The sequence below is a fragment of the Phytophthora infestans genome, genomic scaffold, assembly GCF_000142945.1.
Source record: "Phytophthora infestans T30-4 supercont1.35 genomic scaffold, whole genome shotgun sequence".
Lineage (NCBI taxonomy): Eukaryota > Oomycota > Peronosporomycetes > Peronosporales > Peronosporaceae > Phytophthora > Phytophthora infestans.
This window is the reverse complement of record NW_003303724.1, coordinates 330,895-357,161: the sequence shown is the minus strand read 5'-3', so window position 1 is coordinate 357,161 and position 26,267 is coordinate 330,895. Positions and strand designations below refer to the sequence as shown.

The window sequence follows — 26,267 nt, the reverse complement described above, 5'->3', positions numbered from 1 at the left end:
CCAACGAGATTCATGATCGATCGGTCTTGAAAATGTCCGACTATCCAAATTACGTTAAACGCTACTGCATTCGGATTCAAACGGAGTCGACTCAACTTAGCTCTTTCCTCCGCATACTTCAGGTAAGTCTTCCCCATGAATCTCTTCTTCAGTCTCTCCATCACACGAAACGGGGTGTGCTCATACTAAACAGTCTTCATCATATTGTTCGTCATGGCGTCGTAAATTATCTCCTTCGCTCGAGAAGTCTCGCTCACCCACGTATCATGTTCCGCCTGCTTAGTCTCCTCTGGTTCCTCCACCTCCATCTCGCAGTACTTCCACAACTTCTTTCTCTGCATCTTCAGCTTAACACGTTCATGCCACACTTCATAATCCTTACCGTCAAACGGTGGGATAGTCTTCTTCTTATTTTCTTCAGTCATGCTTGCTAACGAGTCAATAGCTTACACACGCGCCACTTGGGCTCATAACCACTTGTGGAGGTACGCAGAGATAAGCTAGACTCTGTCAGTCAGCAGCAGCAATTGCCTGCTTGTTAGCTTGTATTTCTAAGAGTGAGCTGAGCTCTTAGTTCTTCTTAGTCCCTTTCTCACACTAACTGTCATACACCACACACACACAAAGCTAACCGTGGGGATCAATACACTCAACTTCACCACAACTTTTGGCCCCACCTGACCGACGACCACCTTCTTCACCGTCACCATTATCGCTTTCAGCTTCGTGCATGTCTTCGAGCATGGGTTCGACATTGCTATCGATACCAAAATACTCATTGGTTGACACATCACGTTGATCAGAAGCACTCTGCTCTGATGCATTGTAGGGCTTCGATCAGTACACCACAATTAGTCAGGGGATGACTAATTAGCGTAAATGGTGTATTGGTCAAATTAATTAATTTGATTGGTAGGAATTCAGATAGTCTTTGAGGCAAGCTACAAACGTAATACGCTGGTGCGATTTTCGTACTTTTTTTCAGCCGTTTCTAACATACAAGAATTAACCCAGCCTGAAATTTGAACTAAAAACAACCAAAAGCTGACAAAGTTACACAAAACACTTCATCGGTGCTGTCACGCACTGTTAGCGCGCGCTCGATTGCCTAGTTCGATCATAGATCGCATATATGTAGTTTTAAATTCCGTTTGGCTGTCTCGCACGAGACCTTTTCAGTGCACGATGAAAAAAAACGGTTTAGTGATGATGGAGCAAAGGATATATTGGTGCATAGAGCAACTGCAAGTGGTGCATGTTTGAGCGCTCCTGTGGACGACTTAAATACTAAGAACAGCGCAACATAGATCTTCGACCCCAGGGGATAAGAGCGCTGGAGTAGTGCTAAGTCTTATAGGGTGGCCTGGATTTAGACGCCACCGAAAAGGGCATGTGATGTCGTGAGCTACGCTAGCTGCTTGTGTAGTGGTCCCCGCGTGTGCATTTGACGGAATTTAGCGATGGTGGGGTTGCAAAAGGCGATTGCTACAATGCTAAGTCAGTTTACGCTAACCGGAGAGTCCGGACAAGACGTGCGACCGATCATTGATATCACTTTGACGCTGCAAAAGCCGCTGATGATGCGTGTTCAGGAAGTGAGTTAGGTTCCTTAAAGCGCTCGCAGCTGGCCCATCTCTAAGACCAAGCATGACATGTAAGCGTACCTTGGGACTTGCTTGTACTTCATGCGGTTTAATGCTAGTTTTGTTGAGGATGTAGCGATACCGATGGGAACAATGCGTGACAAGCGTCCTCAAGACAGCGTTACGCTGACGTCTCCATAAAAGCACTAATTTTAAGCCCTGAAAGCAACGCTCACTTTGCCGTCCGTTCTGATCCACCCTGACTTCACCAAGCCGCTCCACGTAAATGTCGACGCCTCTGATTTCGCTATAGGTGGATTCCTGTATCAGCTTCGAGGCGATGGACTGATCGCGCGCGGAAGACGCAAGCTTTAAAGCCCAGATCCAGTCTACCCAGCTCGCGAATGGGTATTAATGACATCGCTTGATGCTATATGCGAGTATGGAAAGGGTACCTACTAGACCGACCATTCTATCTGAATGCAGGCCCCCATATAGCTGAATGTAATCATTAGCAACAGGCCTGCTCTAAGCGTATGACCTGTTGGCTAAACAGACTTGCCCTTTTTCAAGTCGATGCTGAAGGGCATGCCGGGCAGATCAAGAGTTGTAGTCGGAAACCCGTTTTAATGTGGGTCGGTGGTCTAACCTTCTACACCATTTCCAGTCCAAACTGTGACACCCGCCAGAGCTAATCGGGACGCACGAGAATCGGGGCATATATTACCTAAAACATTTTTACTGAACTTGCTATAGAGCAAACAAAATTGCTTCCAGGGCAAACGAGGCCACACGTTCATTTTGAAAAATCTCCCTTCCAAAGAAGCCCTTGCACAGCACATACCTCAAGTCCCACGTCGCTCTATCGCTGCGTCGTCGCTGCTCTCGCCAAAGTCGCAGCGTACTGCCACGGAGCGGCGCGTTCTGAGCGCTTACGTAGCTCGGGAAGTCTAGCTTACAGTCGCTATGCACAACGGAATGACGCGCTCTGCAGCCTATCGTATCTGCAAGTCTGTCGATCCTACTCCACCTTCGCGCGGCGGTGCGCGCGATGCCTCAACGAAGTGCACAGATCAAATGGTCACTGCGATGGGGTCATCCCTGGAAGAAGACTGCACGCATTGTGTACTATGACGAAACGAGCTACAAAGTGTTTGTATGAGCTACGACGAAACGAGCTACAAAGTGTTTGTATGAGCTCGCAAGGACGCGCTGTGAAAGAAAGCATGCTGTCGTCATGCCCCCCCCCCTCGCAGGGCAATAAATTGCAAGTTCAGTGCGCAGTATCAACTGAAGACGGCCTCGAGCTGCACCAGCTTCGATGGGAAAGCACCCGCATGAAAGAGAATGCGGAGTTTTTCCAAGCGCATTTACACCACCGCCAAAGGTTTGGAGGGTTTCCAGTAGTATTTCGGGGGGTGGAAGATCGTCATTGTGTTCGACAATGCCCCCGCCCAAAATCAAACCGAGAGTCGGCTGGAGGAGGAAACGGCGACTTTGTCTTGCTAAGGTTGGGGCCCTCCTCCCCAATGCTGAACCCAATTAAAGGTACAATTTTGGCGGTCGCAACTACAATTATATTTTAATAAAAAAGTAGCATTTATTTATGGATGTTATAATTACGTATATTTAATCGAGGCGAACACGACACGCTCACGGCGTCGAGGGCCACGCTGCTGGAGGACACTGCAGAAGCATTTATCCACTGTATCCCCCGCCATCTTGTCGTGGCGATGGCTTACATTGCTAGCGGGCTGTTGCCAATGCACTGAGTCTCGAGGAAATGCATTACGATACTTAGTGAAAGATCAGAGCTTGTGATTGTTGTCATTAACGCACTAATATGATACAGCTTTCGAGTACTGTTCCACTTGCCCTGGAACATATTTCATTTGGTCCGGAAGGACCCAATCTAATACATAACTTCAACTACTCAAAACTAAATCAATAGTCATAGCCGTGCGCAGTCAGCTCTGAGTCAGAGTCTGACGGGTGTTCCAGTTTGGACTGGAATGTACAAAACGCCGTTATTGCGATATGCCCAGTCCCAGACACAACAAATCACTGGTTTGGAGCGTTTCTCTCTTTCATTGGTCACAATCACGCACTAAATCTGTGGTGACTGGTTAAAATCATGTTAAAATCGCAGTTTTATGTGGTAGCCATTCGTCCACCCGATAACCCCTATTAGGGGTAATGTAAAGCTGTAGTAGAAGTGCTACTTTTATTTAAAGTAGATCTATTTAAATAGTAAAATCAGAAAACCGCATTTTCTGACGACTACGGGTACTACGTAGTGTACATGTACATGTACTACGGAACAAACACCCTCTCATATCTACCATCATTCCTGGCTATCGCCACAGCAAATATCGCGCCGATTATGCTCACTACAGCACATGCTGCACAATCGCGCCACCAGCAAGTACGGTACATGTAGCAAAACACTGTCACTTCCTGATCGGCCTGAGCCATGCACCGCGTCGCCAAGTCCTTCACTACCCATGCACGCAGTGTTGCGGCTTCGCGTCGCCTTCTACACCCGAAATCCGCTGGCCGCTTCGTGGTGTTATTTAGCACGGATGCCCCGCAGATGGGTAAGCGTCTAACACCCGAGGAAATTGTCGAGCGCCGCGCCAAACGAGCGGAACGACGAGAAGCTAGCGGTGATTCCGAAGAAAAGAGTGAAGCCATATTTATCGAAGGCTCGGTGCGACCGTATCACCGCCACTACGTGATCGTAGAGCGCGAGAACACGGACCCGAATGCTTGGCCAGCCAAGTTAGAGCGGACACCTGAACACATTCTGAGCTCCTACATGGCTGCGTTGGTGGAGATTTATGGTGGTGACGTCACGAAGGTGAAGAAGAGCCCGCTGCTTGTGACGGCTGCAATCCCTTATACAGGAATGTGCAGCGGTGGACTGCGCGACGACAATGTCAACCCGACAGAGAGTCTGGAGGAAGGCGCCCACGACATCCTGGTATTCCCCGATTTCGTGCGTGCTCACAACGTTGTGCCATCACAGAGTAAGTGAGCGTGGCTGGATGTTCTTGTGCTGTTGCTATGGTCTGATATTGTGCTTGGCGGTGCAGTCTCAACGCTGGTGAGCAAGTCGCTGGAGAAGGACCTTGATCTGCCTGCCGTGCTGGAACAAGAGTGAGTGACCTTGCGAATGTATGATGAACACACCAATCTTGTAGGCTAATTTCTGCTGCAAAACTCACTTTGAACAACAGGAATCTGCAGTACACGCGAGTGGAGAATGCCTACCACATGATGGTGTGCGGCCATGCTGCCAGGTACGCTGGCAAACGCTGATTTGCGTCTTGAGTGTTTGTCTAATATCGAACTTGTTTCTCGACTTTTCAGAGACGAGCGCTGTGGTTGCAAGGGGCCGGAACTGCTGGAGTGGCTGAAAAACTCGGCACCTGACGCGAACAAGCCGTTGAATCTGTGGACTTCAAGTCATTACGGGGGCCACCGCTATGCCGCAGCTTGTATTGTGTATCCTAGCGGCGACTGGTTTGGCCTTCTAAACGAGGAAAACAAAGCCAAGGGAATGCTTGAGGCGGTGAACGACCAAGATCCGTTGAGGATATTTGAGCTGTGGCGCGGTCGCATGGGCCTCACGGCGAAAGAAATGCACCAAGCAGTGAAGGAGCGAGTGGAAGCTCCAGATGAGCTCGCTGGAAATGCATAAGTACCAGTTACCGATGAAACACATTGTCGTCATAACATGTTCCAGTAGCAGCACATCTTTCTTCCAAGTACATTAATACTTTGCGGTGGGGAAAACTTGAGCTTTGGCAACACGTACGCGAACACAATTTGGACAGCGCTGATTGTTCGAGATGATAAAGTTCGCTGGAGCACGGCTTAGTGGCAAGAACTAGATTTTGTAGAATAAATCGCATTCTTCCTATTGCAAGATTCATTATGCTGGAAGTTCCAAAACAAGCTTTGAAATGAAGGTTTGGAAACCGCTTGTAAAACGGCGGAATGCAGCTGAGTGGATGATGCACACACGTTCTGTGTCAATCCAGTGCCGCCAAACGGTCATAACTGTACGATCCTCGCTGTCGGTGTAAAGTGAGCAAACCCCAATCAATGTGCGGCAGAAGAAAGCGAGTATCCATGGTAATAGCCGGCGTGGCCAGAGTCAGCCGGCATAGCAACTGGTGGGCTTACCACCATCACGAGTGCGTTGTGCAATCCTGTAAGCACCAGCTGAATGAGCAAGTGCTCATGGGCAGGTAGCCGTTGCTCAATCTTACCATACTTCTAGAAGTACCATTAGCGAGAAGGCCTCACTGATGCATGTTCTGTACTCTCATTAATCGCAACATGAAAAGTATTCATTGAATACTTCGAAGTACTGTACTCGAAAAGGCACATCCTGGTTGAAGTGCTGCATTTCTTTGCATTTTGCGCTGAGAGAATGCGCAATGCTCTCACGCTGCTGCCTACTGGTATTTGGTCAAGGGATCCCAAGTGTCTTGGGCCAAGCAAGACGCGAGAGGAGATCAGCTCATTTGACGTAAGGCTGACGAGGAGCGATGAGCTTCTCGCTTGTCCGGAGCATTAACCGGCAGGGATTCAGCGGCTGTATTGGAATTTGTAAGCATTTATCCGGCACCGCCTGATTTGCCGAACTCTTGTTCCTTTTCGAAGATTATTGCGCCCCTCTACCATTTCGTGTGGACACCACAGTTACTGGTGCTGAGCCATTGCAGCGAAGCTCCACATGATGTGTCTGGCAATAATGCGGCGACAACAACAAACTACAGATCGCCATCGCGAGCGTTTCAATACGCGGAATGGCTTCGAGAACCGAATGTGTTTTCACGTTCGCTTGCATTTACGGAGCCGACAATGGCCACTGGCCAGGGCCTCAATTGTCACCCATCAGCCCAGCATGCTGAAACCGTCGAGTACCTCCGTTGCCTACATTGCGAGCGCAATAATTCAACGTGCAGCACACACTGCGTCTTGCTGCTGGATAGCGTAGCGCGTAGAGCAGCAGAGACAGCAGAGACTCTGCCATCTGGGCGATCCAATGCCCCAGCCGCGTGCCCCGCAACTTGGTCAGACTGCCCGCAAGCAGCAGCTCCAATAGGACTCGAGATCAAAATTGCCAAACAAAAAAATTGTGCCACTTTTCAACATGTCGCCGCGAGCCCTCCGTACCTCTGCATACATTTTCTCATACAAATCCCCGCGCTCTGTTCAGTGCCTTGGATGTGGAAGAGACGGTGTTACGACACTTGAGGACGGAACTGGAGGGGAAGGGCACAGTTCACTTGCTTTCACTAAGGCCGCGCGATAGAAGAACAGTCTTCGGCTCACTCCATACAACACCACACGCCGAAAAGCAAAGCCCAAGACACTTTTGTGCCGAGTCATTCGCGGATTTCGCTCGAGCCAGCCAGTTAGTTACCTTCACTCCGAGGCAGGAGCTCCACTGTTCATATCCACACTTCCTCCATCCAGCGGAGGAAGTATCGATCGAGCTTTCACCAACACTCTGCACCTTAGAGACAATGGCAGCCACGTTCGTTCCGACACCCACCCTCTCAGCTGGCGAGCCGAGTCCCAGTAGCAGCACCGGCGGCGGGGAGGCGCGCGCCGCACCCATCACGGCCTCGCGATTTGCACAGCGTCGACTTCGTGTCGTGACGGAGCCCAAGCACAGCAACAAGATGCACCGCACGCGCACACTGAGCGAGCTGATCCTTCTGTCACCACGCAGCAGTCCGCGCATTACGCCTCGCCACAAGCGCTTCGACATGGACATCGAAGTTTCGAGTTTCTTCGCTGAGGGCGAGGGTCTCGTGGATCTCATGGGCAGCAGCAGAAACTTGCGGAGACTGAGCGAACGCCATTCGACTATTGACGAGGAGACGGCAGCTCCTGTCGCTTCAAGGAACAGATTCTTCCCCACTAGCAACGAACCAGATAATCAACAGCACGAAGAGATGGATGTGGATGAAGGACAGCCCGAGCCCGAAGCCGAGCCCTCAGAGGAGACCCAGCACAGTGTTGGAGAAGTTGTGGACATGCTCTTCGAGATCCACTCGGCGCTCAAGAGTCGACACTTGGGGCAGAGAACTGCGGCCTCGGCGCTCGCAGCCAGCAACTTGGTCAGCACTTTGGCCTATCCGAACCCCGAGCCCATTCCGAGAGACGAACAGCTCGAGGCGCTCGAGAACACGCGCAAGATGCTCGAGTGTGCCATTTGCCAGGAGGTTTTTACCAACGCTACGGAGGCAACATGTTGTGGCCAGATCTTTTGCAAAGATTGCATCGAGCGGTGGGTAAGTGAACGGGGCTCATGTCCCATGTGCCGTGAGGCCATTGGCTCTTCACTTTTGGCGCGTTCGCGTCTCGCTCAGCGAATGGCAAACGAGATGAATGTCAGTTGCCCCTACTGCTCGGAAGCAATGAAGAAGGCAAGTTTGGCAGACCACGTGAGTGCATGTGATCAAGCGCCAGTGGAACCCCCTCCCCCAGCTGATGTTGCCTTGCGGCAACTGCTGATTCGGACTGCCAGACTTAATAGTTCCTTTTTGGCACGGTTCCTCGTGAGCCCATCACCCCCGCAGGCGCTCATGATGCAATGTTACATTCGCACACGCGGAGGCGGCAACTACGAGCTGTACACACAAGACACTGACACCCTTCTGTGCACAGCGGTGCGTCGTCGCCAGTACGACATGTCGGTGAGCTTCATCATCTCGCTCGCCACCAACCTGGACACCACATCGAACCAGACAAACGAGGATGGCGCGTACCCGATGAATGCGCCTGTGCCGGTTGCACGTCTGGACAAGAACTACATGGGATCTCAGTACACAATGTACGACACAACTGGCGAAGTGTCCGTCGAGCTGGGAGCTGTGCAGTACGCCGCCACTTTCGGCAAATCTCCTCGTCAGATGCGAGTTGCATTGCCACTTGTGGCACCTGTGCAGAGTGCTGACAGTGCGGTGGACGGTGCTCCGTCTTGGGCCGTGCAACCCTGGAGACCCGAGTCCAAGGAGGATACCATCTTATCACAAGTAGAGAACCCGGACACTGCACGTGCGTTGCACCTGATCAACAAGCCTCCGGTCTGGATCGAGTCTCTTGAGGCTTATTGCCTGGATTTCGGTGGTCGAGTTGCCGCTGCGTCGGTAAAGAACTTCCTCTTGTCACACCCGGACGACATGGACAAGACGCTGATGCTCTTTGGACGCACACAAGACCGTCAAGTGTACTCGATGGACTACGCGCACCCGTTCACCCCGGTGCAGGCCTTCGCCATTGCTCTGAGCAGCATGGACTCGCACCTCGTGACCTTCGATTAGACGCGAGTTGGCCAGGACGTTGGTGACGCCGTGTTCAAGCGTGTATTAAGTCTCCTGCGTGGAATGTTTGGCGATTGACTGCTGTTCTCGCGTGTCACCGACTTGCCCAACTGCCAGCACTTCTGTAACTAGCCCCCCAACCTGTAGATCCACGACGTCAACGTTATCGTAGCAAGTTCCATTTTGGCTTTTACGTGTAAAATAATAGCAATCGTGCTGCATTTTTTTTTACTTTAATTTGTGAGTTGCATTGTCATCCATCAGTTGCCGTATCAATTTGGAGGAGGCAAGTTGAGTCAACTTGTCAACTGTTGACATTGGCAAAGATCTCTCTGGTCGCAACGATGGACGTCACCATCCCAGCAAAGTCTCCACTTGATTCACAAGTTACCGTACGCTAAAGTAGAGGCTTGAGGATACAGCTCATCTTGTCAAAATAATTAGGCGCCGGCAACTGGTTTCTTAGCTTTCATTATTTGCTGTCGATGTCGTAGAAGTCTCACACGAATGGTCGAAATGGAGAACCTTCAGTGCGGTCATGAGATCAGCCTGAGCCACTTGCTGCATAAGTCTCCGTTGCGTATTAAAGAAAAGCAGCAGCCGTGACGAGAACGTGATGCGTTGTCCGATGATCCGTGCAGCTAGAGCTTCATCGCGTAAAACAAGCGGGAACAAGGCAACTATCGTTTCTCGAGCGATCTCTCCCGTGAGGCTTGCCAGAACCTCAACCACACCGCCGCCAGCACGGCCACAAACTTTCCTGATCTCGTTCGCTTGTTCACCTGCCGTGTCGCAATCCACTTTTGCGAATTGATATGACGGAGAACGCTGGTCTTTTGAATGTGGGGCGACCTCGCTGCATTATGAACTGATGGACCCCATCACTTGCTCCGGGGTCGTGCTGGCTGATGTGAGTGCGCGAAGGGAAGACACTACGAGCACTCGCAGACAGTCCAAAGGTTCCATCACGCAGTCCGTCAAGGAGAGTCCAAGTCAGCTGAAGCATATCGCCTTCAAAACGCTGACCATTAACCAGTAAACGGGTGACGAGAGCGGTTCGCAACTGCACAAGTTGCTGAATCTGTTGGCGAAGGTTGTTGATGTCAAATGTGAGATTGCGCACGCGAGATTCGTAGGGCTCCGCGTGTTGGTGCTGTCGCTTTTGCGCTTCACTCAATCGATGCAGCCGTTTGCGCTCCCTGTCCGGTAGTACCGAGAATGTCGGTAACGCTATCTTGGGTTTGCTCTCGGGTAAACTGGGTTCCTGTCCGTGCACGAGCGACGATGGCGACGCCGTAGAGCTTGGGTCTGGAAAAGAATCGCACAAAACCCTCGATAGCTCCATCGTTGGGAAAAATGACAATGTTAAAGCTCATCCTCGTCAAACGGGTTTTCTGATATCTACTCTTCCCATTTTCTTGTTTCTACTTTTTAGCTCTCTAGAGAACGGCAACTAAGCAAGACACCATCGAACAAGGTTCGCTTGTACAAATTTGAATGCAACAAACTTTTAAGTGTTGCGATTTATCATTTACTTCAAATATATTTTTTGAAGAAAAGAAAGGTTAAGTCCAGCTTAGTGTTTGGAGGCCTCCTGAACGGGGGAGTGTTCGAGCAGGTAGCTGTCGTCCTTGGCTTCCCCATTCGCCGTCAGTTCGGTCATCAAGGACACGGCCACAGTCACAACCGGCGGAATGATAAGTGTCACGATGAAGGTGATCATGCTGTTCTGCGAGTAGAGACCTTCGGGCAAGATAAACCAGTTGAAGCCGCCCACAAACTTTCCCTCTGCAACCACGCCACAGATGAAAATTGTGACCAACCCAGCAGCACTGCCAGCCAGAGCGCCGGTGCGAGTCGCGCGCTTCCACGTGCCGAGCAGCATGGGGCCCACAGCAGCCGTACACAGTAAGTCGGCGATCAAGTAGAGCGTCAAGATGTCGTACTGCTGGTATCCGATGGCGATAGCCGGCGCGTTAAGCAGCACTGAAAAAAAAACAGTTAGCGTTAAATCAGTACTAAATCAAAAGCACCATACTCACCGCAGATGACACGTGCGTGCAGCAACGAGAGCTTGGGGAAGCACGTCGTGAGCTCCGCAGCCAGCCCCATTTGAATCGAGTCGGACACTCCACTGGACAGCATGGCAATGACCACAACGATGAGAACTTGCCAGCCTCGGCCCATGTCGATAAGCACCGCAAAGAACAGAGGGCCGTCCGGGTAAGCGAGGTACGAGACCATGCCAGCCATGGCGAGTGCCACCGTGAACAACGCAATGATGATACTGGCGATGTACGCAGCCTTGCGAAGCGTGTTGTCGTCATAAGCAGCGTACACACGTTGCCAGAAGCCCGTGAAGAAGAGGTTGGACGCCGTCACAGCGATGACAAGCGTCACAAGCGTCTCGAAGCCGGCACTTGTGAAGGCCGCAACGTTCGTACTCGACCACGCACCGCTGGGGATTGAGACGTGGACAAACATGGCGACGCACACGACAGCGACCAGAGCGACGACTCCAATGCCCTGCCACACATCAGTGGCTAGACTGGCACGGAGACCGCCGATAACGAGGTAGAGGTTCGTGAGGAAGGCCACAATCAAGATCGTGACGATCGGGTGTGCGTTGGGCGACATCATCGTGGTCAATTGGGCGATGGACGTGTACTCGGAGGCCAAGCAGATGAACTGGTAGAACATCGAGATGAAGCCCACGTAGACCTGCATAACGTAGCCAAACCGGTTCGAGACCACGTCGGTCATTGTGACGTTCTCACCCAGTGCAGAGCGTGTGTACGGACCCACTTGGGCCAATACAATCATTCCGATGACTCCAGACAACGCGTAGCCGATAACTCCCCACGACCCAGCATCCACTCCAATCTGAGGATACGAAAAGAGCGTTCCAGCGCCGATACCCGCCGAGAAGAAACACCAGGCCAGACGTAGTGTCGTGGTCGAGTTTTTAGCACTGAAGTTTGGAGTTTGATAGGTTAAATAAGTGGAAATTCTGGAAAGATGCATGAAAATGTGACGCACCTGACAAAATTCTTGACCGAGTTGATTTCCAAGCGTCGACTCACGATGATAGCGTAGGCAGCGACGGCGATGAGAGTTGTGGCCATGACGCCGTAGGTTACTCCACTTGCAAGCATCTTGGCAGGTCTGTGGATGAGATGGAAAGGGTTAAATACACTCGGTTAACTCCCAAGGCGGATAATTGTGGCTTTTACCTGGCGATATCTAGTGGCAGCTGGGGCAGCGAATAGCAGATACGAAGACACATGCATGGTCAACAACAAGAACAGCAGCAGTCCCTCCGCCGGTATGAACCGGATCAGGTTCTAAGGGTCTCATCTCAGCCGACCAACGCATGGAACTGGTCCATGACTGGCAATCGGCACCCCTCGCTGATTGGAAGTCAGTGCATACAACTTCACATGAAGACGACGGAGTGCAGGGATACGCAGAAGAGAGATGAATTGCTAAGTACCGAATGTGGCGAAGAGGGGCGGCCGAGAAGCGTGCAAGTGAAAATCTCGAATGCCACTTGAGTCGATAAAAGCTGCAAACGTCTGCTTCCAATCATCTGACGATTGTAAACACAACTTTTTGGTGGATGCCCAATCATAGTTTGTGAATTTTTGCAATGTCGCGATAATTAAGGTCGAATTTTAAATGATTTTATTCCGTTATTGCTCAAGAATAGTCATCACTCCTCCAGCCCAGATTTATTCTTCATTTTTCTACTCAAAAATTCCATTATTCCATTAAACTCGTTCTGAAGCGAGACATTCCTTATAATTTATTTGGCTAAAAATAATAGCGGCACACTGTACCATTTTGGAAAGTTGCCGCTCTGAACCACTAGTTCTGGGAACACGGTAACCAAGTGTTCCAGTCACAGCATAATTGTGCTATGGACAGCGTCACGGCTGCAATATTAGATGCAATTTTTCTGCCAGCGTATGTGCCGTCGTCGCTGCAGCAGACAAACGAGACCCCCGGCGTCCTCCTACATCCACCAAGGCGTTTAAAATACGTGTATTCGAAAGAGCCTACGAGCACCTGGTACAGGTTGGTTTCATGACAAACTTTGATGTGATAAGAAATATTTCCTACGCATCTACGCGCTGGTATTGCAGTCTGCTGACCCCAACGCCAAGGCCCCGGCTATCAAGCGCTTGGCGTTGACGATCTTGTACCTGGCCAAGGGTGGCACTATGAATCAGTCGGCCACAGCGCTGGGCATTTCCAGACCTCGTGCTGTCGTTTACATTAACTAGACTCTGGACGTGCTCAGCGTTATGGCAAAACGTGTGGTGTTGGAATTCCCACGTGAGCTCTAGCTACAAATGTAGTTAGGACGTTCCCACAACAATACGTCTACTAGGATAGTAAACGATCGTTTGGGCGGACCTGAAGACCCCACTTCTGCCCTTGCACCGGGACAAAGTGGACCTTGTAAACTACTTATATAGGCCAACCCGTAAAAATAAGAACACGCTACTAACGGATTTTCCCGAATAGAAGCCGGTCTTGTAATCCCTATAAGCCCCTCAAAATCAATCAATTTTGACGAGGGGATTTGTAAACGGGCAAGGGCTTGTATTTAATGAAAGAAATTTTTTCATCAATGGTTGTTCAGTACTAAAACGATATCTAAGCGTCTCCTAACTACGCATTACTCGTCAACCAGCTCGACGTCATCCAATGCGTTAGCCAGCTCATCATCCACATCTGAATCCGTGTTCTCCTCTTTCTTCTCTTCTTCATTCTCCCATTCGCGCTGAAATCCTCTTCCGTAGACATCGTGACGCCAAATAAACCATTCCGATTCAATCGGAGAAAATCCGGCCGCAGCTACAGAGTTGTCAATAGTTTCTTGATCAGTGTCCTTCCAGGCCTTTCGCACCCACTGGCACGCGACTTCAGCGCTCGGTGGCTTCGGGTTTCCGGCGCGAGTGTATTCTACAGCGTCAGAGTTCTTCCACTCGTCGATATTGTTATACAGAATGTCCTTAAACTGCTTGTAGATGCCAATATCACCAGCTTGGAGGTATGCCGTCAGCCCACCTGGAATAACACACATAGCAATATTACGGTCTTTGCATTTGGCCTTTACAGCGCGTGATATGTGCGCGCGCATTGAGTCCCAGACAATGGTCTTTCCTTCCGCCTGCAACACCTTAGGAAAGACCATATCGATCCAATTGCATAGTAGTTCGGAGTCAACCCATGCCTTTGGCTGGTAGGCTACATGCACTCCACCAACCTTCTGAATGGTTCGAGATCCTTTCTTGTGCTTCCAAATTACGAGAGGGGACAGCTTGACCCCTGTGGCCGTAACCGCCAGTACCGCCGTCACTCGCATCGATGAGAATCCAGTCGACTTAACGACCACATGTCGTGCACCCCGGACCTCTACGGTTTGTTCGCGTGCGTCCTCAAAGTACACTGCCGTCTCATCCATTAGAATTGTGTGATGGAAATTAAAGGTGCTCTTGTTTTCGCTAAGATAGCGCATGTATGACACCGCACGACCGATAAGCTGTTCATCTGTAAGTGTCGTCAAGTTGGTGCGGCGACGAAGCGATAAGTCATTGCGCTTCATGAACTCGCTAACCCAGTGCGGTGAGGCTTCGAACAACCGGACTTGGTCGTCGGAAACTTCACTGTACAGCTGTAAAGCTTGTGCTGCAATCCACTCTCTGGTAACCTTCTCCTTCTTTAGACGGCGCAGAACAATCATCTCAAGTAGTAAGTCTTCAAGAGCGCCTAGGGCTCGCTTGCGTCCTCCTCCAGCGACTCGCATTTGTGTCGGCTTGGCTGCCCAAATTTCGTCACGCTGGCGCCACCAGCGGCGAGCTGTCGCGGGGTCGAAGTTCCACCCAAGTGAACGAAAATGAGCCGCTGCACGCGATGGAACACCTTCGCCTGTTGTATTGATCCAGTCGATAACCTCATTCTTCTTCCAGATGCTGATGGAGTTGCGCCTCGATGTCATTGCCCTGATTTGAGAATGAACTAACTTTCAACGTGTAAGCTCTCTCTCGAGCAGAACAAGATCCGAGGACGGGGATGAGCGAGCAACGGCAGTGAACGCTAAAAAAAATGAACATTTAAAATAGAAATGCTCGCTATACTACGGACTTCTATTTGATACAGGACTTCTATTATTAAACAGATTCTGTCATTTGTGAGCGGACTTGTATTTCCTACAGGACTTGTATTCGGGAAAATCCGTTAGCACGAGCAAAGCTAGTAGGCGTGATAAATCCTAGTGGTCCCAACAGCGGAAGGGTACCAGGCACGGGAAAGCCTTTTACGAGGGCACCGAGTGTTCGACACTCGGTTAGAAGAATAAAAGGGATGCAATACAAGCAACCCCAGTCGTGCAAATAGGCAACAATAAGCCGTCACGTAAAACCTCCCGATAGTAATCGGCCAAAATACACAGTCTCTTGGCCTTGCCGGATGAACCCTCGCTACAGAGCTTCGAGTTCACCGACAGGCATAACACACTCAAACAAGCTTGGCCAGACGCTTACCTTGAAGCCGGACGTCGCTCTGTGTGCTTGAGTGGAAATTCTGTTCTGTATTTATGCTTACCCTTTCGGGTCTATTCCTAATAAGAACTCCTAATTAAATATACAAATATCAAGCGAACAATGATCCGTTATGGATCTTCTTGCACGCCAAGCGTCGTCTGCACCGTCGCATGAGCTTCTTTAACGGCCCGCGCCCTGTCCAAGACGGTGAACGTGTCTTCCAAGGGTCGCTGAGTCTTCCGTGAACTCATCCCAACCGCCACCGAGGGTTCGTACCATAGATGGTCAGTTCTTGGCCGCTGAATCCAGTCCATTATTAATATTAAAGACAGCCTGGTTTTAGTGACATATGGACCGTATCCAAAACCCGTTGAGAGTTCGGTACTGACGCCGTCGGGTCCCTTGCACCTTGGAGTCACTGTACATCACATGACCGAGGGTTCGTCGCTTGAACATCTTTGGGCGGTGTCACGTCTTTGTCGACGGGCGATTATCCGCAACTATGGAGAAATCACTACACCACAACTGCCCCTGTCGCAATGTAATCCACGGTACTGGTGCCCGTTGTGACATTTCTTCATTCTCCAATTCACCATCCAGTCACTGCATGTCCAAGCGTTTGAATCGAGCCGTGAACAACGCGCTTCAGCGTCTCAATCCTCGCCGACGTCGTGAACGTGAACACGCTGGAGGTACGTCAGCTCAGCTTCCTCTTGAATCATCGGCGCCTTGCTCATCACCATGCATTACTCGTCTTGTTTCTCAGGAGGGCAACACCGAGGTTTCGAGCGCCCCTCAGCCTGCTACACTTCCTCCGACAGCGGCGTCATCAGCCGGACCTCCGGCACTTCCTGCCCCGGACTCTTCACCCCTTGCGGCAGCTCCTGGGGCACTTCCTGTCGTCGCTGAATCTACGGGGATGGCTCCTGCTGGTCCTCCTGTGCCTGTTGGTGGTACTCCACCACTCGCGGAGGGTTCGCTGCGCGCCATGCTGGCTGAAAGTACGGACGGCATCGGTCGATCACATGATGACCTCGATAATTCCGTACTTGACTGCCATGGCTCGTCACCAAGTGCAGCTCAGCGTTGCGCCTCCTCTCCACGGCGATGTCCACGCTCAACGTCGCCTCGAGACTGCTGTTGGTTTCGATGATGTCCTCACTGCTGTACAACCTCTTCCTGACGCGCTGTCGGCATTACCCGAACGGGTTGCCAGCTTGGATCGTTAGCTGCAGTTTGCTCAGTCCGAGGCTGCTGCCACCGTACGTTCGGTGGCACCCGAAATCATGGCTCGTGAGAACGCGGAGGCGCTCCTCAAGGCTGCTAACGCTGCGATCGATGCCCTTCACAAGAACGTCAAGATTCTCCGCGAGTCGAATGCCAAGAACGACGCCATGCTCGCCAGTGTTCAAGCCACCATGGAGCGACATTCAGAAGACTTGAATCGCCTGCACTGCGAGGTCCAAGCTCGGGACGTTTTCGTCGCTACGTTGAACAAGAAGCTGGCTCGTGATCGCGAGGTGTACAAGTCTTCAATTGGAGCGAATACCGAGCAGACTCGGAAGCTTCATCTCCTTCTAGTCAAGCTTGCCCAGGGCAAGTATGTTGACAACGACACGCTCAAGGTCCTCGAGAACCAGCAAGACCGTAACACTTGCCTCCTCCAAGTGAATCGCACCCTCCGTGCACACGTGAGTCTGGCCGGGATGGATCCCGAGGTACTGCGTCTGGCTGTTGATGGTACGTTCCTGATGTTGCTCTTTCCACCGTGTGTTCAGCAACTAACGTCCGTTCCCAATCCTTCGCGATAGGTCTGACTGCGGGTGAGCTGGACCTGGACGCCCTGGACTTGGATCAAGAGACGTTGGTCGCTTTGCAGCGCATACAGTCTGCTGCCGCGTCTTTGGACGATCCACAAGCTCTCCCTGCAGCTTTGCCAAACGCTGCTCACCAAGTGGCCCATGGGAAGTCCCACAAGCGCCTTCGACCAGGTGGCAAGGAGTCAGACGACGAGCTGGACGACTCTGACGAAGACAAAGCTCCCATCCCGACGGACAAGGCCAGTACTTCGATGGCAGCTGCTGGTCTCGGTGATGCGCCACCTGCCGACACTTCAACTCCTAAGTCGGCTCGTAGGTCGCTATTCGGTCCGAAGGCATGAAAGCAAGCGGCCCAGAAGAAGCGCCAGAAGACTCGTCCTCACTCTCCCGCCAAGTCGCCCCGACGTCATGTGAAGACTCGGTCCAAGTCTGTGCCATCTTCTCCTAGCTCATGGTCGCCACCTCCTACACCAGCGTCTTCCTCAACTCCCGTCGTGGTCGACCTCAGCGGCGACCAGAGTGACGTGGCCATGGTGGATGTTGGTCCAAGTGATGTCCCATCGGTTCAAGAAACTGCTACCGAGTCTTCGGGTAAAGACGTGGACTCTGAGGATCACGACGATGTTCCTGGTCTTCCTGACGCGCCTTCGCCCCTGCCTCAGGGCCCTCTCGATGTGGTCAAGCCGCCAGCTTCGACGATCTCCCCTTCATCAGCAGACATACGTGCCGCTGAAGAGGCCTTGCGTGAGGCCGAGCAATTTCGACTGATGTTTGGCTTAAGTGATGAAGATGAAGAATGGGACAGCATTGTCCCACAAGGCAAGGCTGCTTCGTCGTCTGCTGCGACGTCCAAGACAGTTGAAGTCTCAGGAGTAGTTTCTACAGCAAGGCCTACCCCTGTTGAAGCCGCTCCACAAGCCTCCGTGTCTCCAAAGTCGGCTCCAACAGCTGCCGTGTCAAGCGTTTCTTCGCCCGACCTTTCGATGGAGATTGATGACGATGGAGATGTTGATGACGATCGTGAAGATAACGTGGATGACGATGAACTTTCGGTGGATGATTCTCCTGATGGTCCAAGTGGTGGCGGTGATGTTCCGCCACCTACCGAGCGTTCAAGCACAGTCGATGACGAAGATGTCGAAGATTCCGACGGCAACTGGAGCGGTCTTGGCCCTGCTCGGCCTCCGACTCCTCCTCAGCCGAATCCTTCGCCGATGGTCACTTCACCAATCATAGTCGGCGGTCCGCCTCCGTCATCGGCAAGCCACCAAGCACCACCATCTTCGCCTCCTGTTCCGGTGTCTCCTCGCCCGTTCTCTCGGACTCTCGATGCTGGCTGGGCGCAAGATCACGGCCACCTACACTTCGGTGCCGCGTCGTGGTGGTGCACCGTCGGTTGAGCCGTTGCCTCCCCGTTTATTGCCTGGTGCTCACCCTACGGTGCCGACTTCGTCCACCTTGCCACCGTGGGTTCTTCCGTACTTGGACATGGAGTTTGCCGACGCAGGTGCCAAGAAGTGTTTCGAACGACTCTTGAGCATGACCCTTCCCGAACCAGCTGGTGAGGTAACCGTCCGTACAACGTTGGGAGGGTCTCCAAGCGTACTTCGACTACTCGCATCCTGATCACCCGTACCAGCAGCTTCGGCAGCTCTATCCTCTTCAGGCGTTTCTCTTCGACATCGTCGACTTTGATCCAAGCGTCCCCATCTACAAGCGTGCTCCGATTGAGACTCGTCTTAAGATGATCTAAGCGAACCTTCGGGGTGACGGCGGCAAGCAGGGTGACCTCAGGTTCGCGTTATGGGAGCGTCTCCACTCGCTTCCGCTGGCTGGCATTAAGCGAGGTCTTGTTGAAGAAGCCAAGAAGGTCGGTCACGACAAGAAGCTTTTGAAGGAACTGAGAGCTCCGTTGAAGAAGCTCTTCAGCGAGCGCGACCGTCGTGCCGATCGTCTCCGTATCAAGTACCGAGAACAGTACATGGCGTGGAGTAGCGACTCGGTTTCCTCCGGTACCTCCGACACGCCGTTCATTCGTCATGAGCTGCTTTTGGAGCCGTCGAAGCCATGGTACCCGATCGAGAACCTCCCGTTCGCACCTCGGACATCTGACTAGCTTTCCGAAGCTCCGGCTCTCAATGCTCGTCAGCCCTGGCGTACTGGATGGATGAACGCGCCGCATCATCACCCGTACAACACCACGTACTTCCCGTGCCAGCGTAATCCGGAGCTCTTCAATCCTCGTGGTACGCGTTTCGTGGATGTGTACCGAGGCGTGATCGTTGACCCGTCTCTCGATTCAACCGAACTTATTCCGACCTGGCGTTCGTTGTTTGACTCGCCACCGGTTACTCCACGTCCCGCTCTGGCTGCTGCTCCTGTTGAGGCTGGTGCCGAGGATTCGCAGGGTCCGGCTGCGGCTCCAGCTGCCGAAGTTCAGGTTCCCGATGAAGAGGAGAAGAAGAGTGAGGACTCAACTTCGTTGGCACTCTTGGCCACTGCTGCCCGGCAATTGGAGTCACTTTGAATCCTAGCTGCAGGTTCCACGACGTTCTCCAACATCTCAGTTAGCTGTTGAGGGGTCCAGCGAGGTTTCGTTTTCAGTGGTCGCTCCCCGGTCGGCATTCATTTTTTCTTATTCTTAATCCACTCCCACAGCGTAATCATGTTCATGTTGCTCTTCAAATGCATACACAATTTGTTGTTGCAGTAACGTTTTTCGTCTGTTACCACAGACTGCATCGCCCTGTGAACAGTTCAAACGTGATCCAGTCACGCTAGTCTTCGTCCGCCACTTGCGCCATCTGCAGCCGATTCTCGCTCTTTTTGGCTCGCAAATAGCCGTACAGCAGACCTCCACATGACAAGTTGGATGCTTGTTCCCAAGTTGGGTCTTCGTAGCCCAGCCACTTGACTTTGAACTCGCGTACAGCACGCTCCGTGCTCGTCGACAGTGGTGTTCTGTCGTCGAGGATGGCCTCGACTTCATATCACCGGCAACTTGATCTGGTTCCCAGCTGTCTTCAGGCTCGAAATCGAGTCTTGCTTCATTAGTCGCGTCTAGTACCAACCGAGTGCTCGGTCGACTGCTGAATTCATTGACAGCCTTGAGTCTCGACACATGCACCACTGGGTAGAAGCAATACCCACTTCGGTCTGGCAGCTCCAGCTCGTACGCAAACTCTTCCACTTTGCGCTTGATCCGAATAGGTCCATGCCACCGATGAGCTAATTTCTTCGCCAAGCCCGGTTTGACGCGTTCCATGTACAACCACGCCCGGCTCCCAATCTCAAAAAGAGATCTCGGTGGGGCTCTTGCATGATCATCTGTCACTTCCGAAGCTTCTAAAGGGTCCACCGAGTGTTCATTTCCACTTGGTTGAGGTACAGCGGCTTTTCCAGTCGACTCAGGGCATCATTATGCTTTTTAGCCCTTCGCTCCTTTTCTACAGCTTTATAATCTTCGGCCATAGTGAGAGCGATCTCATGTTGTCGATTGATCTCACGCCGCCACGCCAGTGCGTCAGACTGCTGCCGAATCCTCGTTTGAGTGATGACGACATCGCCCGCAACGTTGACTGCGCATCCCAACCATGAGCGAGGTAGAACGGTGTTTCCTTTCTTGTAGTGTCCTGAGAAGTATTAATAGCGAATACCAGCTTCTCGGCGATTTCGTTCCAATCTTGCTGTAGAGGGTCCTCCGCATACACCCGTACGGAACCCATCACCGACTTCACCGAGCGTTCCTGCTGTTCATTAGCCTGTGGCCGATAGCTTAAAGTTGCTCGTGATCTTGAATGCATCATCTCTGCGAGCGCTTGGAAAACCCTCACTCATGAAGCGTGGGTCGCGGTCGTGCCTTATCAATGATGGGGCTCCGAACCGTCGGTACACACATTCTTCGAACACTTGAGCATCACTCAGTGCTGTTGTATCCGACATAGCCTTGGCAATGACGAATCCTGTGAACGAGCACTGAAATAGGAGCAACGCCGTGTTGCCCCTGCGAGATTTCGGTAGTGTGATCATAAAATCCATCGAGACGATCTGGAAAGGTCGTTCGGCTAGTACGTTGCCAGGCGAGTATCCACGAAGCTACGGACGTCTTTTACTCTAGCTGCAATCTGGACATGACTTCACGTGCTTCTCCACGTCAGCGTACAAGCCGATCCAATAATAAACGGACTTAACGCGAACGTTCTCACCACACCTTGATGTCCACCTTCCAGCGAGTCGTGACAGTTCTGCAAGATCTCTTGAATCATCGTTGGCGATACCACAAGCCGCAGCTTGGTCTCTTCTTGCCAACCGTGGTCGTACCGACGATTCAGTCCTTTTTGCGTGAAGCACGCCGCCTTCTGATACGACGAACCGGTCAGCATACTTCCAGGTATCTCGAGCTTCTTTGTAGCTCAGCTCTTCTGCTTGACCCTGAAGCACCTTCTTGATGTTAGACCACTTCTGCTCTTCGTCTTGTACCACCATTATCCGTCTGCGTCGTTCACGCTGTATTGATACCGGGTCCACATCTTCCGCATCGGGAAATGCTGCTGGTACAGTCTTGTGAGGATGGTCTGGCAAATCTTCGCCGATTGGATCTTCGTTGGACGTCTCTCGCCGTTCTTCATGCTGTTCTTAAGCTTCTGAGACCCCCTCCGAGTGCTCATCTGCAAACCTGACGCGTTTCTTGGCTTTCGTCTGTCGCCTTGTCATCACTGCCATATTACCATAATCGCACTCTGGTGAGCTGTAATCAACCACGAAATTTTCGAAAGTTTTTCACTTTGAAGACTCGCTGCTTGATAGTACATGTACTTGATGCTCTGCCCCACGTGACGAAACATCTACCGAGTCTTTATCCGGCTCGTAGATCATTTCCTGCATGCGATTCAGCGATGCCAATTCGCGACTTGCGAGTTTCACCTAGGATGTCACACGGCCGACCCTTTGAATCCTAGCCTTTCATCGACGTAAGAATTCCCGGGAAAGGCTTTGTATTCTCAGTACAACCGGGGAACGATATTTTACCGATCCGAAGCTTGGGCCGCGAGTTTCCTTGCGAGTATCTCCAGCAGCGCTTACCCAAAGTTCCCTTTCCTGCATGCGATCACCCCTAGGTGGCTGGTGAATCGCGAGTCTTTGAGTCACCCAACGATGACTAAATCCTCGGCACCGTGGCGCAATAGCAGCCTTGACACCATTTATCATACCTGTATACTCTGCCTCATTCACCGTGGTGGCCGAGAGGTAAGCGTTTGCAGCAATCACTATCTTCCACTCAGGAAGGCTCCACAACACCCATGGACAAGTCCCGTAACCACCGTACTTCTCTGTCTTCGCTGATCCGTCAAAAGACATGACGAATCCACTGTAATTACGGGGAAGCCTGGCGTACAGCAACGCGGGTCCATTCGAACAGTCGGAGAGACCTTGTTTGAAGGTGCCACCGGCGCGAGTGAATATTCCAAGTCGACGAAGCTCGTAACGCTTGACTGAAGTAGCTGTGCGAAGGCGACATCCTTCTCCTTCACGCGCTGCACCTTCAAATGCCACTGCGAAAGCAGCACAGCGAACTAAACCGCGCGTCCGAAGAGAGACTTCGACTTGTGCACCCACTCTAACGTCGAGAATCGTGTATAGACATGTAGCGTCTTTCCTGACAGCTGGACGTAACAGATCTTCAACAGCAAAAGTCACACCAAAGCTTCCTTCCTAGCAGGATGGTAGCTCATCTCGGATTCCTTGAGCACACGACCGAGGAATCGTACGGGGTGCAACTTGCCTTCGTGTTCTTGCATTAGCGTAGTGCTCAACCCCCATTCATTCGCAAAGAGCATGGCATGAACTTCCTTCGACCAATCAAGGTGCCTGAGGATGGCTGAATGTGAAGCACTCGACTTCAGTTTCTCGAAGGAACGACGTGTTATAGAAAGGCCACCTTCAACGGCAAAGTATTCTTCCTTAAGCTGGTACAGCGCCGCACCGTAGACCGCGAAGTTTTGAATGAAGCGGCTGTAGTAATTAACCGCTTTAAGAAACGACTGCGTGCCCTTCTTACTCGTTGGAAACAAAAGCTCGGTGATGGCCGCAAGCTTCTTTGGATCAGCCCGGATACCTTCTGGTGATATTTTATGCGACAGAAAGTCCACCTTGGGCGGCAGAAGATGCTCTTGGTGAAGCTAATGCTGATCCGACACTGTGCAAATCTCGCCAGCAGTCGGTCCAGCGTCGCCAGGAAGCTGTCGAAATCCTCGCCACCGAAGCAAATATCATCCACAAACGATCGTCGACCAAACACAGGTACCAGCGATGATTCGTTTGGTTTCCCGTTCGTAAACATATCAGCGACGGGGCTGTTGACGAGCTGTAGTACAGGATCGGCCTCCACCGGAGCTTCGCGGTCTGCTGCGAACTTCGTTTGAAACGAACCCTCAATGCTTGGTCCATGACGTTCCTTGGCCTGTTCTTCAGCTTAACGCATCTTCTCCGAGTAGTCAAACCAACCTCCTTTAGGTGGAGCGAACCCCAGAGTGCGTTGTCAATCATACGTTGGTAGATCATCGGTGCGATTTAACCCGAAGGGCATGCGTAACCACTCGAAATATCCGAGTGCGCAGACAAGCGCCGACGCTTTACGTGCTCGCAAGGTCATCACGACCGCCCAGAAGCCGCTTGCAGCATCCAGCGAGCAGAACCATAGGTAACACTCGAGATCGGTCAACAGATCGTCGACTAGCGGCATTGCATACTCCATGATTGCGGTGAAGGCGTTCACCATCTTGTAATCGATGCAGAACCGGATGTCCAGTCCGTTCTTTTTCATCACAATCAGGATCGGCGATGCACATGGGCTGTCATAAAAGACGATCAGTCCTGTTCGCAATAAAGCGCGCAGCAGCTCGTTCAGTTTGCCGAGGAATCGTAATGGCACGCATCGGGCACGCTGTTTAATTGGGGCGTGCCCCTGCGTGTCGATATCACAGACTGCGCCGTAGGCTGGCGGCGGCAGTGCGTTACCACTAACAATCAGGATGTGCTCGTGGTACTTCAGCGTCGCGACCAGACGTTCCCTGCGATCGGTCGACAGCTGGGGGTCAGCAACATTGGGCGCATTGTAGTCTATAGTCGTGTTGATCTCTTCGGTCAGGTCTGACAGGAAGGCCAACTCCTTTGCGTAGTCTTCCAGTCCGATGTTGCTAGCTGGATGCTCGCAGAGCTCATTCCTTGCGTCCTCTGTTGCTTCATTTCCTTCGGTTGTTCACACTCGAGCAACCGAGATGTACGTCTCGTCCAAAGTCGCTACGGACTCTTCTCTTGACTCAAAATCGACATCCGCCTTGAGCTGAACACTCGGTACTGGGCCCATCTCCTTCCCATCCTGGTTTTACATCTCTGGGCCATCTACCGAGTCTTTGTTCGCAATATTGAATGCGTCGGCAGCCGACATATTGGGCTGTTGACTTTTGTCCAGCGCCTCGGATGGCCGTTGTCTTGACAATTCGGCATTCGCAACAATCTCGCAACGAACACTCGGTGCCGTATTCACCACCTTCAGCGCGATGTCTGTATCCTCTGGACCAACCACCGATGACTCGTTCGCAAATTTGGCTGCGTACAAGGCCGGGACAGCTTCGTCAAAACGGGTGACTCCATCTAATCCAGTGCTGTTACTTGTCGCTTCCGTTGTCACACCAGACTTGAATAGAACACTCGTTGGCATATGTAGAGCGTTTAACGAGCTCATTAGCTTGTGTGTACGCGCTACCGAGGCTTCGTTTGCAATATTGTTCTCGCCGTGAGCTGTCGTATACGTGTCCAAAGTGTCTTCGGAAGACTGACCCTCGGTCGAGTCCCCGGCTATCATCCCAGACGCCAGACAGGCCGCCACTCGCTCACGTTCCTCCATGATCATTGCCCAGCGCTCTGCACATGTCAGACGATCACTGGAGTCCATTAGCGAGTCTTCAAGAGGCCTTGCTAACACCCCACTGGGTTCTGGATAGTCTGGTCGCTCGACTGCCGAAGGATGAGTTGCAAACCATTGCTCGTAGATTTCGCACTCACGCTGAAACAACTCGCGGTCTCTGCAACCTTCGTAGGCCAGCACTTGCTAGTCTTGATACTTCTTAGAATCCAGACGCACATAGCCGTCACCTCGCGGCAAATCCCCATCTGGAATCCACATCTCTATCGAGTCGTGTGCTGGTAGGTACACAGTTTAGTCAGACACATTGGTCAACCGAATGCTCTGAGGCCGGCCACGGCGAAACCTCGCCACCGACGGGATTAGCTTGTTCGTTCGACGAACTCACAGTACGTGTTTCTCCAGCCCGACTTGACGCTTCGCTAGTCGATATTCTCGCCACTCGTGCGCTTGAATGTCCAAACGCTCAGGTGGCCCGGCGTTAACATGGGAGCCGTACTCTTCGCTGCCGATCATGTTCTTGGTCTTGATCAGTGGGATGTGAAATTCGTTCGGTAATTGCGCTGCGCCGTGAAACAAGTCCAACCGGATCCCAGCTGGGATCATAAAATCGGTCCCGAGTACCACGTCGACGCCTGCACATGCGTCAATACCCACATCTCGAATTCGTACACCATCTCCCATCCGAGCGTAACATTGGCGCACGCTCGTCGCGTCGTAGACACCTTGCCTTCGTTGATTCCTTAAATGCCAATGCGGCGTCCGTGATCGGGTACATCTCAGAGCCGCAACTTCTTGGCAAAGGCGTCAGTGATCACACTAACGTTCGCTCCTGTGTCGAGGAGGATCCTCGTTCGCTGGTCGTTTACAGCGCCTTGCACCAGAGCTCTCATCCTGATCCGTCGGTCCAATTTCTTGGCCGACCACCACCCCTGTCTCTCACCAGGGTTCAACTTCATCAACTTGGAGTGACTATTTGGCTCGTCTCGTGCTGCACTCAAAACCACGCCGAACGATCCCTCGCTGGTACCCTCATCGAA

At 51.9% G+C, this 26,267-nt stretch overlaps 4 protein-coding genes across 4 annotated transcripts; 3 read left to right on the top strand and 1 right to left on the bottom strand.

Annotated features, from left to right (window-relative positions):
• Nucleotides 1-1,460: 1,460 nt before the first annotated feature.
• On the top strand, nt 1,461-2,937 carry PITG_15197 (uncharacterized protein; the record flags this gene model as incomplete). Its single annotated transcript, XM_002898617.1, has 3 exons — nt 1,461-1,599; nt 1,801-1,865; nt 2,361-2,937. The coding sequence occupies 3 exons, from the start codon at nt 1,461-1,463 to the stop codon at nt 2,535-2,537; spliced, it is 381 nt and encodes a 126-aa protein (XP_002898663.1).
• Nucleotides 2,938-4,019: 1,082 nt separating this feature from the next.
• Nucleotides 4,020-5,512, top strand: PITG_15196 (uncharacterized protein; the record flags this gene model as incomplete). Its single annotated transcript, XM_002898616.1, has 4 exons — nt 4,020-4,612; nt 4,679-4,742; nt 4,823-4,885; nt 4,956-5,512. 4 exons carry the CDS (start codon nt 4,057-4,059, stop codon nt 5,284-5,286), a joined length of 1,014 nt encoding a protein of 337 aa, XP_002898662.1.
• Nucleotides 5,513-6,930: 1,418 nt separating this feature from the next.
• On the top strand, nt 6,931-9,169 carry PITG_15195 (uncharacterized protein; the record flags this gene model as incomplete). The annotated part of the gene is made up of 1 exon (XM_002898615.1): nt 6,931-9,169. The coding sequence occupies one exon, from the start codon at nt 7,127-7,129 to the stop codon at nt 8,930-8,932; it is 1,806 nt and encodes a 601-aa protein (XP_002898661.1).
• A 1,695-nt stretch (nt 9,170-10,864) lies between these two features.
• On the bottom strand, nt 10,865-12,087 carry PITG_15194 (Solute:Sodium Symporter (SSS) Family; the record flags this gene model as incomplete). The annotated part of the gene is made up of 3 exons (XM_002898614.1): nt 10,865-10,877; nt 10,971-11,903; nt 11,972-12,087. The coding sequence occupies 3 exons, from the start codon at nt 12,085-12,087 to the stop codon at nt 10,865-10,867; spliced, it is 1,062 nt and encodes a 353-aa protein (XP_002898660.1).
• Nucleotides 12,088-26,267: the final 14,180 nt, after the last annotated feature.